Raw genomic sequence first — 17,567 nt, 5'->3', positions numbered from 1 at the left:
GGATTTACGAAGGAGATATTTAGCCAGGGGTCGAGGCAAGAGGAGGGGGTCGTGGTGGAAAGTGGCTTCATAAATGCATTCAAAGCGGGCATACTTTCAGCCATTAATGGACAGAAGGAAAGCCACAACCCCTGGGAGACAGAGAAGGGCAACTGGCAGACCACATTTATTACAACTCACCAATGCCCCTAATGACTCAAAACCCTGACAACAGGGTAGCAGCATCCTTCCACAGCCTCACACATTTGTTGCGGAAGGGCCTCAGGTGAGAAGTGGAAGTATGATATTAATTTGTTCGCCACAGTTGCTTTTTATTTCTCCTGCTTCAGAAGCATTTCACATATAAATATTTCACAGCAGCAGAAGTGACCATGCTGGGGCTGGGGGCATGGGGCGGGGCTCCTTCCCATCCAAGTGCAAAGCCACATCATATACATACTTCAGACAACAGTGGGAGGGCATCAGAGAGGAAACCTGGAGCCACCCCCAGCAAGGCACTTCTTGATTCCAAGAAGTCTTCACTTCAGTACAGAAAGAGAGAGAGTATAAGCACCTCATATGTTCCTCTTGCAACAGAGAAAGTTCATGGATAAAGTGCCAATGTCTAGCCTGTGCAAGGTACTCAGCTTCTCTGAGCCTCAGTTTTCTCACCTATAAAATGAGGTACCCTTCCTTGCAGGGTTGCTGTCAGAATCTTTTTTAATGTATACATGACTTCAGGCAGCGTGCCTTGTCATTTCATATGTGAGGACGTTAATAACAACAGGAATACTGAGTACTTAGCAGTGCATAGATTAACTCAGTTAACCCTCGCGGTGACCTGTGAGATGGGCATCCCCATGGGACACATGAGACAGATTGAGTTCCTTGCCACGTCTAGTGACCGGCAAAGCTAGCAAGTGGATACTCTTTGCATTGTCAACAGGAAGATCATCGCCCTAAATGCTAGAAAGGCAGCTTCTCTCTGTGTTCTTCTTTCTCCCCATCTCAGACCCTCTTAGCCCAGCTCCCTGCCTCTGGAGAGCAGGCTGGCTCCCCCCTAGGCTGGGACACCCCACATGTCTACAAGAGGTCAAGGGAGAGGGGGACTGATGTGCACAGGTCCTCACCTCCCACCCAGGCAGATGGCCAGTGTGGCAGTCAGGCCTGTGCTGGCCCAAGTGGACCAGCCCGTCTAACAGACTCACTACCGCAGAGTCTCCCACAAATAAAAGCTCACAAAAACCAGGCCAGGCCATAAAAAGGCAAAGAGAGAGGCACCTTCAGCGCCATGGGGGATATGGTGGCGGTGTTTATTTCCCTGCTGCCCTAAGTATCTAACTGTGTGCAAATATTAGCCTTTCCTCTGTCCCGGGGATTCAGGCAGCAGGCTTTCATCGGTGCTTTACGACCTGGTTATAAATGTAAAGTGAAGGTCACCTGCAGATTGGACAGCGTGGGTGGAGAATTTGTTTGAAGAATAAGATAGAGAAACCCAAGATGAGCTAGATGGCACATCCAGAGCCTATGGTCTGAGGAAGCTAGCCTTCCGTGCTACCACTAGTTAATTCTTTGGGGAGAAAATGTTCTAAAACTCTGTTCCTTAGCACCTGGGTATACACTAATGACTCATGTAGCCAAACATTGTCATATGGGACCAAGCCATACTGGCAGGAGACCTTCTACCTTCCAAATTGTGCCTTACCATGTAGAATTAGTTTTCTCTGTCTCTTTGACTACATGGAAGGATGAAATAAGAGACATTTTAACGCGTCAAGTCCACTAAGGAAGCAGAGATATATGTGTGTGCTCTGATAAGATCAATAAACTTTCAGACTAACTAACTGTCGTCCTTTCATCTCAGGTTGGACTCAGCCTCTACAGGTTGAAAAACAAATCTGCCAAGTGATGTTGAAAAATCATCTTGGTCCTGAGGAGAATGCTTGATGTATGCACTGCTCTCTCTGTACTTCAGATTATTCCTATCAAAGATGAGTCTATCCAATTTCTGGGGAAAAAAAATTTTTTTTTTTACTGGGCTACAAAAGCAGCTCCAGGGGCTTCCCTGCTGGCGCAGTGGTTGAGAGTCCGCCTGCCGATGCAGGGGACACGGGTTCGTGCCCCGGTCCGGGAAGATCCCACATGCCGCGGAGCAGCTGGGCCTGTGAGCCATGGCTGCTGAGCCTGCGCGTCGGGAGCCTGTGCTCCGCAACGGGAGATGCCACAACAGTGAGAGGTCCGCGTACCGCAAAAAAAAAAAAAAAAAAAGCAGCTCCAGGAATTCTGATTCACTGCCATGTGAGCTAAACCCAAGATGACTATTCCTTCCATCGTCACTGCATTGGAGAGAGCTTGAAACTTAACAGATGATTAATAACATCATGAAAACGAAATGCTTCTGCTATCTTGTTTTCATTGTAGCTTTTCACTTGGACTCTTTCTTACTTTTGAGTGCTGGATATTAATCCCAAATTAATATTTCATTTCCTGCGCCCCTTAGAAAATGATTCCGCACCTTCTACCAGCAACTCAGCTCTCTCTCCAGTTTGCAAACCTTTTTTCTAATGCTCATCTGTTATGTCACTTTCTTCCACCTGAAAAAGGACAATATAGGGAAGTAGGAATTTGTACGTCCGATCCTCATTTTTCAAAGAACAAAAGGTTAAACCCTCCCTTCCTCAGTAAGGCTAACCCTCATCCACAAGCTTTCTGTCTCTTCCACCCATTTCTACCAAGAATGAAGGGAAAATACATGTTCTCAGTAGATACGGATAAGCGAAGCGACTCTCGACTGCAGACCTGAATGATACATCGTGTACTGTGGTTTTAAATAGAATCTGTTGGCCCAGTTCAACACCTTATGTGAAGATGCAAAGCCATGTCCCTCTAGAGCACAACCAACAGATAATTATTATTCTCTGTAGTCTTCTCATAGGAGAACGAAGGTCCTTCTGGGGGTCCCACACATTGAGTCAGAGACTCCTGCTCCGTGAATAAGGGCCTGAGTGTTTCCTTGTCTTCTGGCACCAGTCACACTGGACTTTAACTACCCAAGCCACGTCGGTCTCCCCCAGCAGGCGTAGAGCATCTTGGTGAAAAAGCGTGGCTTCTGGAGCCAGGCTGCCTGTGTCCAGATCCCAGTTCTACCTGTCACCTAAGCTTGGGCAAATTATCTAACTTCTCTGTTCCCCAGCTGCTTACCCTTACCTCGAAGGGTCATTGTAAAGACTAAATAACTTAATAAACATGAAGCATTTAGAGCTGTGCCTAGCCACAGTAAATACCGTGTAAGTGAGCTAGTGAGACAATGGATTCTGGAGGACAGGGAGTAGACATCTTGCATCATTTTTTATTTTATTTTTCAAATCATCAGTCTAACACAGCACCTGCTTCAGGACAGGCATTCAGCAAATATTAGTTATTAAAATGAATACAGGGGCTTCCCTGGTGGCTCAGTGGTTGAGAGTCCACCTGCCAATGCAGGGAACGCGGGAAGATCCCACATGCCGCGGAGCGGCTGGGCCCGTGAGCCATGGCCACTGAGCCTGCACGTCCGGAGCCTGTGCTCCGCAACGGGAGAGGCCACAACAGTGAGAGGCCCATGTGCCACAAAAAAAAATAATAATAAAAACATAAAAAATAAAATGAATACAACTGATTATGAGTAATGAAAATAATTGTACGAGGCACACACCACAAAAACCTTGTTAAATGAATGAGTCACAGATGTAGAAAACAAATGTATGGTTACCAAGGGGGGAAAAGTGGGGGAAGGGATAAATTGGGAGATTGGGATTGACATATACACACTATTATATATAAAATAAGTAACTAATAAGGACCTACTGTATAGCATAGGGAACTCTACTCAATACTCTGTAATGGCCTATATGGGAAAAAAATCTAAAAAAGAGTGGATATATGTATATGTATAACTGATTCACTTTGCTGTATACCTGAAACTAACACAACATTGTGAATCAACTATACACCAATAAAAATTTTAAAAATAAAAAAAATAAATCTTGTTAAATGACATTTTTGCTTCACCTTCAATGAGGAGCAAGCACATTCACATTTGTAGATAAATGTGGACACCGACACCGTAGCATTCATTTCTGGATTTTGTTTTATTTTTATGAGAGTTTTTTAAGAACACTGACTTCTCATTTGCAAATTCATTTTTCTAGTGTCATGCCAATTGCCATTAGTTCTTTAATTTCTGGCTTAAAAGCTTTAGATCTTATTCCCTAAACAGTGATGGAATCAACAACCCCAGGGATAAAAACAATAATAATAATGAAGTGTAAGCCTGTAGAGACAGGCCAGGGGCTGCAAGCCCGATCTTGCACACATTGAACAATCTTCTGCATGACCACTTCGCTGAAGAAAGGGCAGTGCCTCTGACTTCAGGGCAATAGCCAGGGGAGTTGCTTCAACTTGCCAGAGCTGCATCTTGGGGCACAAAGATGCCGATCCTGTGCTCACCAGAGGTCACCTGCTGCCTCGGCTGCGGTCCAGACTTCCTGCACAAAAGGCTGCTTGGAGGAAGGTAGGGCTCAGGGCAGGGAAGAAGGCTCATCTGGCTTTGCACTCACTCACAGCAAGGATTTCCACTGGCTGCTGAATGGATGTCTCAGGCACCATCCTTTCCTTAAAATCATTACGTTCCTAAATATGTAAAACTTTGGGGCTATGGACACCAAGGGAATCTGCTCATGCATAAAGAACACGGAAGAAGTACTCTTGACAACCAGACCGAGAGGAAAGGTCTTCTAGAGCACAGAAACAAAATCACTTTCTGCTTTGCTTCTGTGAAGGTTCTAAATGAAAGGGGAGTTCCCTGGCAGTCCAGTGGTTAGGACTCAGCACTTTCACTGCCATGGCCTGGGTTCAATCCCTGGTCAGGGAACTAAAATCCTGCAAGCCTCAGGCGCAGCCAAAATAAAATAAAATAAATAAACGAAGGACTCTTGGTCTCCAAAACAGATATACAAGCACCATTCATTCATTTCTCAAACTGTAAGCAACTTCTACGGGCCACCCACTGTGCCAGGCATCAGGGATATAAGGATAAAAGACACAGACTCAACCTCAAAATCTCACAATGCTGGGAAAGAGACAGGTGAGAAAATGATGACTAGGTAATAGAGTCTAATAAGCATAGAGGCAACTCTGAGTGTTTGATGCTACCAGGCCAAGCAGGTAGCATGGAGGGTCCACGAAGGCTTCTTCCAGGCCTTGAGTTTTGGCACCTCTGAGGATAAATCAGTTCAGAAATCCAGAGCATAACAGTTAGCAAGGTGCCATAGTTGGCACTCCATAAATGTTTAGTTGATGAATGGATGAACGTATGACTAAAACCCAGCTCATAACTACCACTGCTCTACTCTGGGTTTCTATGAGGGACCAAAATGGCAATGGACTGACTGATTGGATCACGTCACCCTGCTGCTTGAAACAGCCAGAGCTTCCCAGTGCTCTTAGGATAAAATCCAACATCAGGCCCTGCAGGGTGTTGCCCCTGCCTGTCTCCAACCTAAATGCCTACCAATCTCCCCTTGTTAATGGACCTCCGGCCACCTACACTCCCCTTCTCTCAGGTTCCCGGACATCCCGGCTTCCTTCCACCCACAGGGGCCTGACAGCTCCCTCCGCCCAGAACCCCTGTCCTACTAATCAGGTCTGCTCACTTGCCTCACAGCTCCAGTTCTCCCACCCCTCTGTAGCATTCATCTGGTTTTATTTACACTTATGTCTGTGATTATATGCATAAGGTTTGCCTCTCCCACTACCAATCAGTAGGGTGACCGTACAATTTATCTTTCAAACCACGTTTGAGAGGAAAAGGGCCACTGTTCACAAATATTCCAGATCCACAAAAGCTGGGATGTTTGCCCATCCTAGCTATAACACTCCAAGAGGTTGGGACCATGTCTGCCTTTTATTCACCATCATGGCCCCAGTACTTAGCACTGAGTAAATCAGTAAATTTGTCAAATTAATAAACGAATGAGGGAGTGAGTAAGCAGGAGAGTGAGGGAGTGATTTGAGGTTTGGCAGAAGAGAATGGTAAATGTCACAGCCTTGGGAAATGTGCATGGGTCACACACATTAACCAACATCTTCTGCTTGTGGGGAGAAAGCTTGACAGCTCAAGATCTCTGGCCTTCCCTTTATCTGCAGAATAGCAGCTTTGGTCACCATGACAACATCAAAGGTCCATGCCCAGGACCACAGCATTGTACCCAGTCCTCTCCTGCATCCGCCCATGTCTCAAATTAACTCCTCTGCCACCAGTGAAGTGAGTCACTATACCAGAGGCCCACAGTTCAGCACTTGGCCCTGGCACGGATGCTCTCCGTATGCTGGGAGGGTTAAAAATCCAGGCGAGAAGGAGAACGGGGATCTGTGTCAGAAAGCAAGCACTGATTCTCAGGAAGGAGCTTTCCCATCCTGTGGTTTAAGTGGATTTTCCCTTAGGAGGAATTTGTCCTGATACAATTACACACTCTCCAGCCCCATTGTGTCGAGCCAGGGATAGAGCCTGATGAAGAGACCATGGGCTCTGGAGTGGGAAAATCCAGATTCCAGGCCCACTTTTGCCACTAGCTGGTTGCGAGGACTTAACCGGGGCACCTAGCCTTGGTAAATGGGGACAGTAACAGCGGCTACCACTTGGAATAATGGGGAGTGAAAATGAGGCTCAGGAACACATGTAAACTGCTTGGCCCCAAGCCTGCACCCAGTCAGGACTTAATCAGTGGTGTCAAACAGTATCCATCAAATACATCTTGAGGGCCCAGTACTGAGCAAAGGATCCAAGACTCTAACCATTTATTAGCAAAGGATAAAAATCACTTGGGCTTCCCTGGTGGCGCAGTGGTTGAGAGTCCGCCTGCCAATGCACGGGACACGGGTTCGTGCCCCAGTCCAGGAAGATCCCAGATGCCGCGGAGTGGCTGGGCCCGTGAGCCATGGCGGCTGAGCCTGTGCGTCCAGAGCCTGTGCTCCGCAACGGGAGAGGCCACAGCAGTGAGAGGCCCGCGTACCGCAAAAAAAAAAAAAAATCCCTAAGCGATCATACAGTGAAAACCAGTGGCAAAAATCCTACCCATCAACATAAAAAGTCACAACCTGAAAAATGACCACTACAGATCCTCATCCACGCTGGCTGAAGCATTCTTCCCTCCCCTGTCAGTCAGTGAAGCCTCATGATTTCATCCCTTGACGGTTACAGAGGTTGAATGTTTTATTACTTTCTCCAAGATGAGTCATGTGGGAAGTTTCTACAACAATTGCACTGGGGGCAGGGAAGTAAGCAATTGTGGCGTGTGAGAGCATGGAGGATAAAGACGTTCTTGGGATGGAGTGACTGTCTAATTGAGTTGATGGAAACTGCGACTTCAAAAACCTATTCAATGTATTGGCTTGGCCAGAAAAGTTTATTGGGGTTTTTCCATAAGATGTTTGGAGATGAAAGCTGGACAGGGGGAAATAGTGTTTCCTAAATGCCAACTCTGTGCCAGGCACTCTGCTGAGCACTTTATGTGGGTTAACTCACCCCCTCCTTCCATTATTCCGAATGAAGAGGGACTGCCCCATCCCCATCATAGGAAAAGCAGCCTTAGGTATAATAGTGTTAAAGACCAAGTCTATCTGATTCCAATGCCCATGCTCTTTCCCCTCCTTGACACCCCCTTCTTTGAAAACACAACGGTCCATATTTAGAGTGCTATAGTACCGTGTCAGCCCACATTTCCCTAAAAATTTCTCTTTCTCCCTCCAATCTTTTCCTTGGGGTAAAACCTTTAAGAAAAGGCTCAGACGTAGTGTAGGGGGTACTGACCGTTGACACAAGTGAGCAGTCTAGCACAGTGCTTAGACGTATGGGCTCTGGAGTCTGGCATCCCAAGGCTCAAATCCCAGTTTAACCACCTATCAGCTGTGTGGCCTTGGGCAAATTACTTAATTTCTTAGAATTTATTTGTTCATCCATGAAATTGAATGATGACAATAGATCCTACCTGTAGGTTTGTTGCAGGGGTTCAATGAATTAAAGGATTGAAGCACTTAGAACATGCCTAGAGGAACGTAAACAACCAATAAGTGGTAGCTATTTTTTATTATTACCACAGCTCTGCAGGAAATTTCCCTCTTACTGTCATCTGCAGACCCTCTCACGGAGTCTCAAGGGTAAGATTCCAGAGATGAATGGGTCTTCTGTGCCCTCTGTGGACTGAACTGCTGAAGCTCGGCTCAGGTTAGTCAGCCTGCCCCAGGGCACCACACTAGAAGATGGACATGCCTCACTGAGGGATAAATAGCAATCAGGCCCAGAGGATGCAGGCCCTTTCACTCAGTCACACTCTGGAGTCACTGGTCATCCCATTGTCTTGGTGACCCACTCCTTGGGGCTGCCTGAGCCTTCTGGGTCCCTGAGGTTCTCCAATATGTGTTTCAAACCACACAGAGGAACAGTCAGGGTGAACAGAGATCATGGGGCCAGCCCCGGTGTCTACTTAATAGATCTGAGGCCAAGTGTCCCCATCAAAGCTGGGATGATTATCTAGGTGGCACGGTAAGCCCTCTCAATGACACAGAAAACGGCTAGGTTACTTCCCTGGGCTCAAGCCACATCAACACAGCAAATGGTGTTAGCAGCCCAACTCAGCACTCAGGGGAGTCATTTCTGCGAAAGGGACTTTACACTTTAACAGTCGAAGCAAATCAAATTTAGGATTTGAAGCCCCAAAGTGCATTTCAGGAGTTTTCTTCTCTTTTCCCTTAGCAGAACCCCAGGATGCGCATAATTTAGAGGCTTTCTACTCCCCACAGCATATCCTGCTGAAATAACAACGGAAGTCACGCTGGGGCCCTTAATGAGACAGGGCGAGAGCTCCGTGACCCCAACTAGGTAGGGTCTATGAGCCCCATGCCAGCCTGAAGAAGCTACAGAAGACAGACATTTGCCCTTCATCTTCCCAATAAAGAGTTCTCGGGGTCTACGTCTCTCAGGGAGGATTTGAGGCAGGAGATAGATGGGCCCCAGGCTGAGCAGCTGGAGTTTGTCCCCTGTGGACAGATACTCCAAGATGAAGATAATATTTAGCAGGAGAATAATAGCAGAGGCTGAGCCCTGCCCAGAAAAAAGATAGAGACCACGTATTTCTCATCGTTGTGGTCGAGGAGACCTTCCCGACTGCACATGCACAGAAAGGCTCCTTGGAGGTCAAAACGGGAGTGATGTCAACCTATCCATAGGCCTCTTCGCTAGAATCCATCTTGGCTAAGAGATGCGTGCACATGCTTGGGAGGACCCTGAGATAAACCAAATACGGACTCAGAACCAGGCAAAGCAAGATGACTGGCCAAAGGAAACCTGGAAGAAATGCCCCATATAGGTGATGCAAACTACCATGAGGGCACGACTCTCTCTCTGAGTCCGCCCATGTGTCTATCCACATGTACTCTTTTTCCTCCTAATAAACACTTTACTTGTTTCACTAAAAAATAATAATAATAATAATAATTTAGGGGTTCCCTATATTTCTTTTTCCTGCCTTCCCTAACAGATACATAGTAGCGATCACAATAGCTCAAAGTAGCTGAGCTTTTTTGTTTAATCTTCAGACCTCCCTAACAAGTGGACACTATTACCATAATCATCATTTTACAGAAGGGAAGCTGAGGCCTGGGGTGACTCCCTTTCTCACCCGGGTCACACAGCCCACGGGCAGGAAAAAGATTTAACACAGGAAGATTAACTCCAGAGTGTGGGTGCCGCTCGCCGGGCTTCCCCGACCCACATGGCCTCTGCTTGAACGGGAAGGGAGGCGGAGCACAGGGCAGGCACTCCAGACTTCTTTGCTGAATGGGACATGAGTCGTCTTCAAGTTTGCTTTGTCAGACTCTCTTAAATGTGGCCCCTTCACTGTATCTCAGCATGGCCCACCGATGAGGTCCCAATATGCTTCCGAACTGGTCTTACTTCCTCCAATTTCTCCTTCCTCCAACCCTACATCCTCAGCGCTCAAAGAGTTACCTTTCCAAAGAAAGTTTCCATCGTGTCACTACCTTCTTAAATCTTTCAGTGACTCCCCCACTTCCCGCAGCACAAAGCCCAAACCACTCGGCAAGGCTCTCTGGGCACCTCAAATCCAGCCCCTGCCCCCGTCCCAAGCTCACCTCCCACCACCTGCCCACACCTCTCAGCTCAAGGCACAAGGACCACCTGCATCTCCCTCAACGGGCTCCACATGCCAGTGGGATGCCCTTCACGGTGGGTCCTGAATGATGAACTCCTTCCATATTGCACGTTTCTGTTCCCATGCATGGTGTTTAAGAGAACAGGACAGTGGTCAGACTGCCCAGGAGTGAATCTGAGATCCTCCACTCACTAATCAGGTGTCCTTGAGCGTGTAACTTCACCTCCTGCTGCCTCAGTTTCCTCCTCTGCGAGTGGCACAAAAGACTATCCTCATAGAACCGTTGTAGGGACTAAAGGAGACAAAGAGCCACGAAATCTTCCCTGACCTCTGTTTGCCTCACTGGGGCGCCATTCCAGTGATCATCGAAAAGACAAGAGATCACAGACGCTGGGGGAAAATGTGGAGAAAAGGGAGCCCTCGCGCACTATTGATGGGGTTGGAAACTGGTGTAGCCACTATGGAAAGCAGTATGACGTTTCCTCAAAAAATTAAAAGCAGAACTACCAGATGATCCAGCAATTCCACTTCTGGGAACACATCCAAAGGAAAGAAAAACACTAACTCGAAAAGGTATCTGCATCCCCATGTTCATAGCAGCATTTACAGTAGAAGAGACATGGAAACAACCTGAGTGGCCATAGATTAATGGATAAAGAAGTTGTGAGTTTTACATATATATGATGTAATATTATTCAGCCATTAGAAAATGAAGGAATCCTGCCATTTGCAAAAACATGGATGGGTCCTGAGGATATGCTCAGTGAAATAAGTCAGAGAGAGAAAGACAAATGCTGTATGATTTCACTTATATGTGAAATGTTTTTTAAAAAAATTCATAGGAAAAAAGATCAGAGATGGGGGTGGGGAAAGGGGAGTTGGAGGAAGGTGGTGGAAAGGTACAAACTTCCAATTATAAGTAAGTCCTCGGGAGGTAATGTACAACTTTATAAGTACAGTTAACACTGCTGCATGCTATATATGAAAGTTGTTAAGAGAATAAATCTAAGAGTTCTCACCATAAGGAAAAACAAATTTTTCCCTTTATTGGATCTATATGAGGTGATGGATGCTAACTCAACTTTCGGCAGTAATCATTTCACAATAAATGTTCAAACCATTATGCTGTACACCTTAAACTTATACAGTGATATATGTCAATTATATCTCAATAAAACTGGGGAAAAAATAGCTCCATTCCAATGAATTCTAGTTATTGGTTTATATGCCTCTTCCTCTAGGGTTTCTCAATCTACTGCCATGTGAAACTGGATAATTCTTTGTTATGAGTGGATATGCTGGGCATTGTTGGATGTTGAGCAGCATCCCTGGCCTCTACCCACTAGACATCTGTAGCATCTCTCCAACAATTGAAAATGTATTCAGACACTGTCAGATGCCCCCTGGAAGCAACCCCCACTCTCCACTAAGAACCACTGCTTGAAATTCTGAGCTCCTTGAATAATACTATAAACAGCAGCAGCAATATCTATCTTTTTGTTTGAGTGCGCACCACGTGCCAAGAGCAGTTCAAAGCCCTTCTCATGAATTATAGAATTTAATCCTCTCAATATCCTAAGGGTGAGGGATTTTAGGCACATTTTATTGATAATGAAATGGAATCACAGAGAAGTTCACAACTTGCTCAAGGTGTATTTTATCTTCATCTTTTCTATCTCCAACACTTAGCATGTTACCTGATGTAACAAGCTCTGTAGCAACTTAAAGAATGCGTAGATGAATTAATTAATGAAACAGTCTCCTCCATAGCAGCATCTGGGTCAGGGGTGGTGACCCATCTGTCACCTCCAGAGTCCCATCATACCTCATAAAAGTGGTTTAAGTCTTTGGAAAATCCCTCCCCAGCTATGGCCCTTTTAAGCTATCAAGGCATTTCACGGGGGTTAATCTGTTCCAGGTATTCTGTTTTTATTATTAATAACATGATTTACACCTTCCAGATTAGCTTTATGAGGGGTTCACTCAATCCAGCCAAGAGTCCTGACACTACCAGAAAAATACCATTGACCAGCCAGATACAACAATAAAAATATCGGTGAGATACAATAATATTATTTTTCCAGCTTAGAACACACCACACTGAAAACCCTCCCAAACACTGTGTTTCTTATGAGCACTACATACAGTGCTGCTCAGAGGCGTAGAGTGGAGAGGATGCCCCCTGGTCCAAAAGTGTGGACACTTTCATTCTATGAAGGAATCAGTGAAGGGTAAACCATATTAAATTTTTTTAACATCTTTATTGGAGTATAATTGCTTTACAATGGTGTGTTAGTTGCTGCCGTATACAAAGTGAATCAGCTATATGTATACATATATCCCCATATCCCCTCCCTCCTGCGTCTCCCTCCCACCCTCCCTATCCCACCCCTCTAGGTGGACACAAAGCACCGAGCTGATCTCCCTGTGCTATGTGGCTGCTTCCCACTAGCTATCTATTTTACATTTGGTAGTGTATATATGTCCATGCCACTCTCTCACTTCGTTCCTGCTTACACTTCCCCCTCCCCGTGTCCTCAAGTCCCTTCTCTACATCTGTCTTTATTCCTGTCCTGTCCCTAGGTTCTTCAGAACCTTTTTTTTTTTTAGATTCCATATATATGTGTTAGCATACGGTATATGTTTTTCTCTTTCTGACTTACTTCACTCTGTTTGACAGACTCTAGGTCCATCCACCTCACTACAAATAACTCAATTTTGTTTCTTTTTATGGCTGAGTGATATTCCATTGTATATATGTGCCACATCTTCTTTATCCATTCATCTGTCTATGGACACTTAGGTCGCTTCCATGTCCTGCCTACTGTAAACAGAGCTGCAGTGAACAGTGTGGTACATGAATCTTTTTGAATTATGGTTTTCTCAGGGTATATGCCCAGTAGTGGGATTGCTGGGTTGTATGGTATTTCTCTTTTTAGTTTTTTAAGGAACCTCCATACTGTTCTCCATAGTGGCTGTAGCAATTTACATTCCCACCAACAGTGCAAGAGGGTTCCCTTTTCTCCACACCCTCTCCAGCATTTATTGTTTGTAGATTTTTTTTTTTTTGTAGAATTTTTGATGATGGCCATTCTGACTGGTGTGAGGTGATACATCATTGTAGTTTTGATTTTCATTTCTCTAATGATTAGTGATGTTGAGCATCCTTTCATGTGTTTGTGGGCAATCTGTATATCTTCTTTGGAGAAATGTCTATTTAGGTCTTCTGCCCATTTTTGGATTGGTTTGTTTGTTTTTTTGATATTGAGATGCATGAGTTGCTTGTATATTTTGGAGATTAATCCTTTGTCAGTTGCTTCATTTGCAAATATTTTCTCTCATTCTGAGGGTTGTCTTTTCATCTTATTTATAAACCATAATAATTTGATTCTTGACTGACACAGGTTCAGCATTTTTAACTGCTTAGCCTACAAAAAACTGTAGGTAAGCACCAGTATAAATCCTTATATCAGAGTAGATGGAGATCTTAAAGTATCCCATGTTCAGGATTGATAGCCAATGGGTATAAAGAGAAAAAAGAGGAAATGCTTTCTGTTAAAGAGCAAAGAACTCCAATGCCTTTTGACTCTGCTAAAATTCAGGAAAGTGTTGAACATAAAGCAAATGTTTAAGAGAGAGTTAAGCTTATGCTAAAGTAAACGCTACTTCAAGGGCTGTAGACTCATTGGGCGAGGCAGGGTAGAGCCAGGCAGACCTCACTTTGAATCCCAGCTCTATCATGTTGGTGGTTGGAAAGTTACTCAACCTCTTTTAGCATCAGTTCTTTACCTGTAAAATGGGTATAATTATACCAACTTAGAAGGTTGTTGGAGAGACTAAATGAGATGATGGGTAGAAGAGGCCTAGCTCATAACGGGTGCCTACTAAAGGGTATATGTTTAATTGTTTAATATGTTTAATTGTTAACAATTGTTTAATTGTTAAAAATGATCTCAAAGGCATGCGCGCGCGCGCGTGCGCGCACACACACACACACACACACACACCCTCATTTCACAGAGAAATCTTTGAGGTCAAAGGATGGGTCTTAACAGCAACACCAGAACTAGAATCTCTACCTTCTCCATTCTGTCCTTCATTCTGGCCACTGAATTCTTTCATAAAGGAGAAGGCCAAAGAATGAACAATAGAGAAATACGGAATTCATAAATAAATGCATGAATAAGCTCAGGTGTCTCATGGCATTACTAGTGTTATAGATTTAGTTTGATAGCTCATCCCAAAAGCATTTCTCTGTTGGGTAGTAATTAGATGTAAAGCCACGCAGAGGCTACACATGGATGCAAAGATAATAAGATATGATCCCTTTCCTCAAGATCTCATTGTCTAAGGAAAAAAAATTCAGGCACAAGTCCAGATTCAATTCAGACCACCTTTTAGGTTATTACATGTATTGCAACTAAATAAAAAGGATCTCACCACATATCACCACAACATGTATAATAAGTTCCTTACTGAAAATTACTCCAGAATTATTTCCTCCATTCTCTACACCTTTATGAGCCTTAAATCTGGCACAGATTAGTGACAGATTGGTAGCATTTTACCATGAAAGGAGAAAAAAAAAAAGACAAGGCCACCTAAGAAAGAGTGATATGAAACACTGCCCCTTGACCTTTAGAATTGCAAGGTTTTATTTTTTAATAAAAACTGTAGGATATAGGTATGAAACCATATGTATTCCCAGGAAAAAAATGTATATTTCTATTAATCTAAGAGTCAAGTCAGATTATAGAAACTAATTTAAAAGACTACAACTACTATGAAGGGGCCAGATCATAAGCAGCCTCAGAATTCCCCTACCCTATCAGTGTAGCTGGAAATAGATAAATAAACAAGCCAGCCCAGACTTGTGAATCCTACAGAATCCTAATTTGTAGTAGTCATTAGAATTTTTTTTTAGCCATTAGAATTTAACGCTGGTGGGACTTCCCTGGTGGTGCAGTGGTTAAGAATCTGCCTGCCAATGCAGGGGACACAGGTTCAATCCCTGGTCTGGGAAGACCCCACATGCCACGGGGCAACTAAGCCCGGGTGCCACAACTACTGGAGCCCACACGCCACAACTACTGAAGCCCGTGCGCCTAGAGCCCATGCTCCGCCACGAGAGAAGCCACCGCAATGAGAAGCCCGCACACCACAACAAAGAGTAGCCCTCCCTCGCTGCAACTAGAGAAAGCCCGCACGTAGCAACAGAGACCCAACGCAGCCAAAAATAAAATTAATTAATTTTTAAAAGAAAAGAATTTAATGCCGGTAATCCCAGAGCCAAAAGGAATTGTGAAAGCTGTCTTTTCCATCCCTCTGTCTTCCAAACTTTAGAACCCACAGAAAGATGGGACTCTCCCTTGCCTCCATAAATGTCACCGTCCCCCACCACTACTCCTTGTGGCTCAGGAGGGCGTGTAGATTGGAGGCTGTCATCCTGCCTCACCTCCAAGGTGAAGCCCATCTGCTGGGCTCTAAACCACTTCCCTTCCCTCTTCCCAGGACTTGGTCCTCTCCACCTTTCGCTCACTTCTCAAGCCTCCTGTTGCGCTTCCTCCTGTTATGCCACCTTAGATGACTCCCTGTCTCCCACATCCCTTCCCAGCCTCACATCACCTCTGCCAAGTTCGCCCCACCCCTTCCTCTGCCTTGTTTCTGTAGGCGGGGGACCAAAGTTCTCTGCCTCCATTTTTTATAAACATTTTTTCCTTAATATCCAAGGCATGGAAGCGCTTTAGTACAGTGCCTGACACATAGTAAGTGTTCAAAAATAGCAACCTTGATTGGCCCTGTTACTGTTATCCTTATAATTTCATCCTCACAAATCCACCAAAGCCTCTTTCAAGTCACTAACACCCTACCCATCCCACAGCTGGTGACCTTTTCTCTGTTCCATTCTCATTCACCTTCGACAGGTTAATACATCCCTGCTTGTTTAAAATTCTTTCTTTCTTTGGTTTCTAGGCCACCCTCTTACCCCAGCATCTCACACAGATTTAAAAGTTAATCAGCATATATAAGTGGCCTTGAATTTGAAAATCCAAAGCCCTTTGCCTGCTGCTGCCTCTGGCCACCACACGCAAAAGCACGTGATACAAAACACAGCCTGCTCCTACGTTGTACATGTGACCCCTCTTCCCCCACATTGTCACAGGTCTCCACTCAAGTGTCACCTCCCAGAGAGGACCTCCCTGACCATCAGTAGCATCTCAACCAACGGCAAAGCTCAGTGAGCCAGAAAGACAAAACCAACATCACACTCTCCCCCCAACAGGTGATTCTACTGTTGACTCACTCCTTGCTCACCTGAATCAATGTCTCCAGCTCCTGTGGGCTCACACAGATATGATCCCGCAGGAATTCTGCCTTCTCCAAGGCAATAGTGTTCTTTTGGCTGCTCTCAAAGGGCTGTTCCAATGCCCGGAAGACGAGACCGCCCGTGACGAGGTAGACCACCACGACCACGAAGATGGCAACCACTGTTTTACACTTCATGACGGTCTGCAGGCCCCCCTGGGAGGCACCTTCCATTCTGGCTACCACCGTGGCTCGGGAGGAGATGGAGAGGCGTGGGGCCGCGTAATGCCCGTTAGTGGTGCCCTTGGGCTGGCACACCGGGGGCGCTGCTGCAGGAACGGCCACTGAGAAACGGGGTGGGTGAGAGGGGAAAAGAGAGTTTGTTTATAAACACAAAGCCCAAAACTTGTCGAAAACAAAGCACAGATGTCTTTCTCAAGCCAGCTTTCAAATGTGAGGATTAAAAATTGGTTCACCAAGCCTGCAGTGAGGGAATTCAATCAGTTGCTAGGTGTCTGTTGAATTCTAAAACAGTGAGCACCAGGAGTTCTAGTTTTCACAAAAAAATAACATTGAGTCTGAAATGTTTATATTTCTCTACAAGGGTCCAAATTTGAAAGCCATGTCTCTGTTATTTCTCATTTATTTTCTCTCTTAGTTTCCTTGTTAAGTGATGTGTAAGATACACAACAAACCATGATATTTTAAAAAGAGACATATTGTTCAATTTGGAGAAGAAAAGGTAGGAGAAGGATACCCAGCAGAATTGTCCAAGTGCTGAGGGCTAGGTAATACCAAGAGTATAGAAGAGATGAGCATCTAGTAAGTTTAAAAGTTCTTTTATCCAGGTCTATGGTCACAAAACAAAAGAAGGGTGAGCTTGCTATAATGAAGAGTCAAAAACCAAACACAGTGACACTCAGATCAAGATAGAGAAGCAGGAGGACATGGAACTCACCTCCCCCTACGAACACATCAAAAATACATCTACAGGTTGAGACCTGTGCTCTTGGGAGGGGACTCAGAGGAGAAGGGAGATTTCATGGGTGGAGCCACTCCCTGGGAAGTGAGTGC

General features: G+C 45.1%; 1 protein-coding gene across 1 annotated transcript in view; it reads right to left on the bottom strand.

Annotated features, from left to right (window-relative positions):
• The window catches only part of KCNK10 (potassium two pore domain channel subfamily K member 10), a 145,963-nt gene that overhangs the window by 63,911 nt on the left and 64,485 nt on the right, over nucleotides 1-17,567 (bottom strand). The window contains exon 2 of the mRNA XM_060097960.1: nucleotides 16,503-16,837. Within this exon, the coding sequence (XP_059953943.1) occupies nucleotides 16,503-16,837 (335 nt within the window). The remainder of the gene's footprint in view (nucleotides 1-16,502; nucleotides 16,838-17,567) is intronic.

Source organism: Mesoplodon densirostris, chromosome 4, assembly GCF_025265405.1.
Source record: "Mesoplodon densirostris isolate mMesDen1 chromosome 4, mMesDen1 primary haplotype, whole genome shotgun sequence".
Classification (NCBI taxonomy): domain Eukaryota; kingdom Metazoa; phylum Chordata; class Mammalia; order Artiodactyla; family Ziphiidae; genus Mesoplodon; species Mesoplodon densirostris.
The sequence above is the reverse complement of the archived record's forward strand: the minus strand, read 5'-3'. Positions and strand labels throughout refer to the sequence as shown.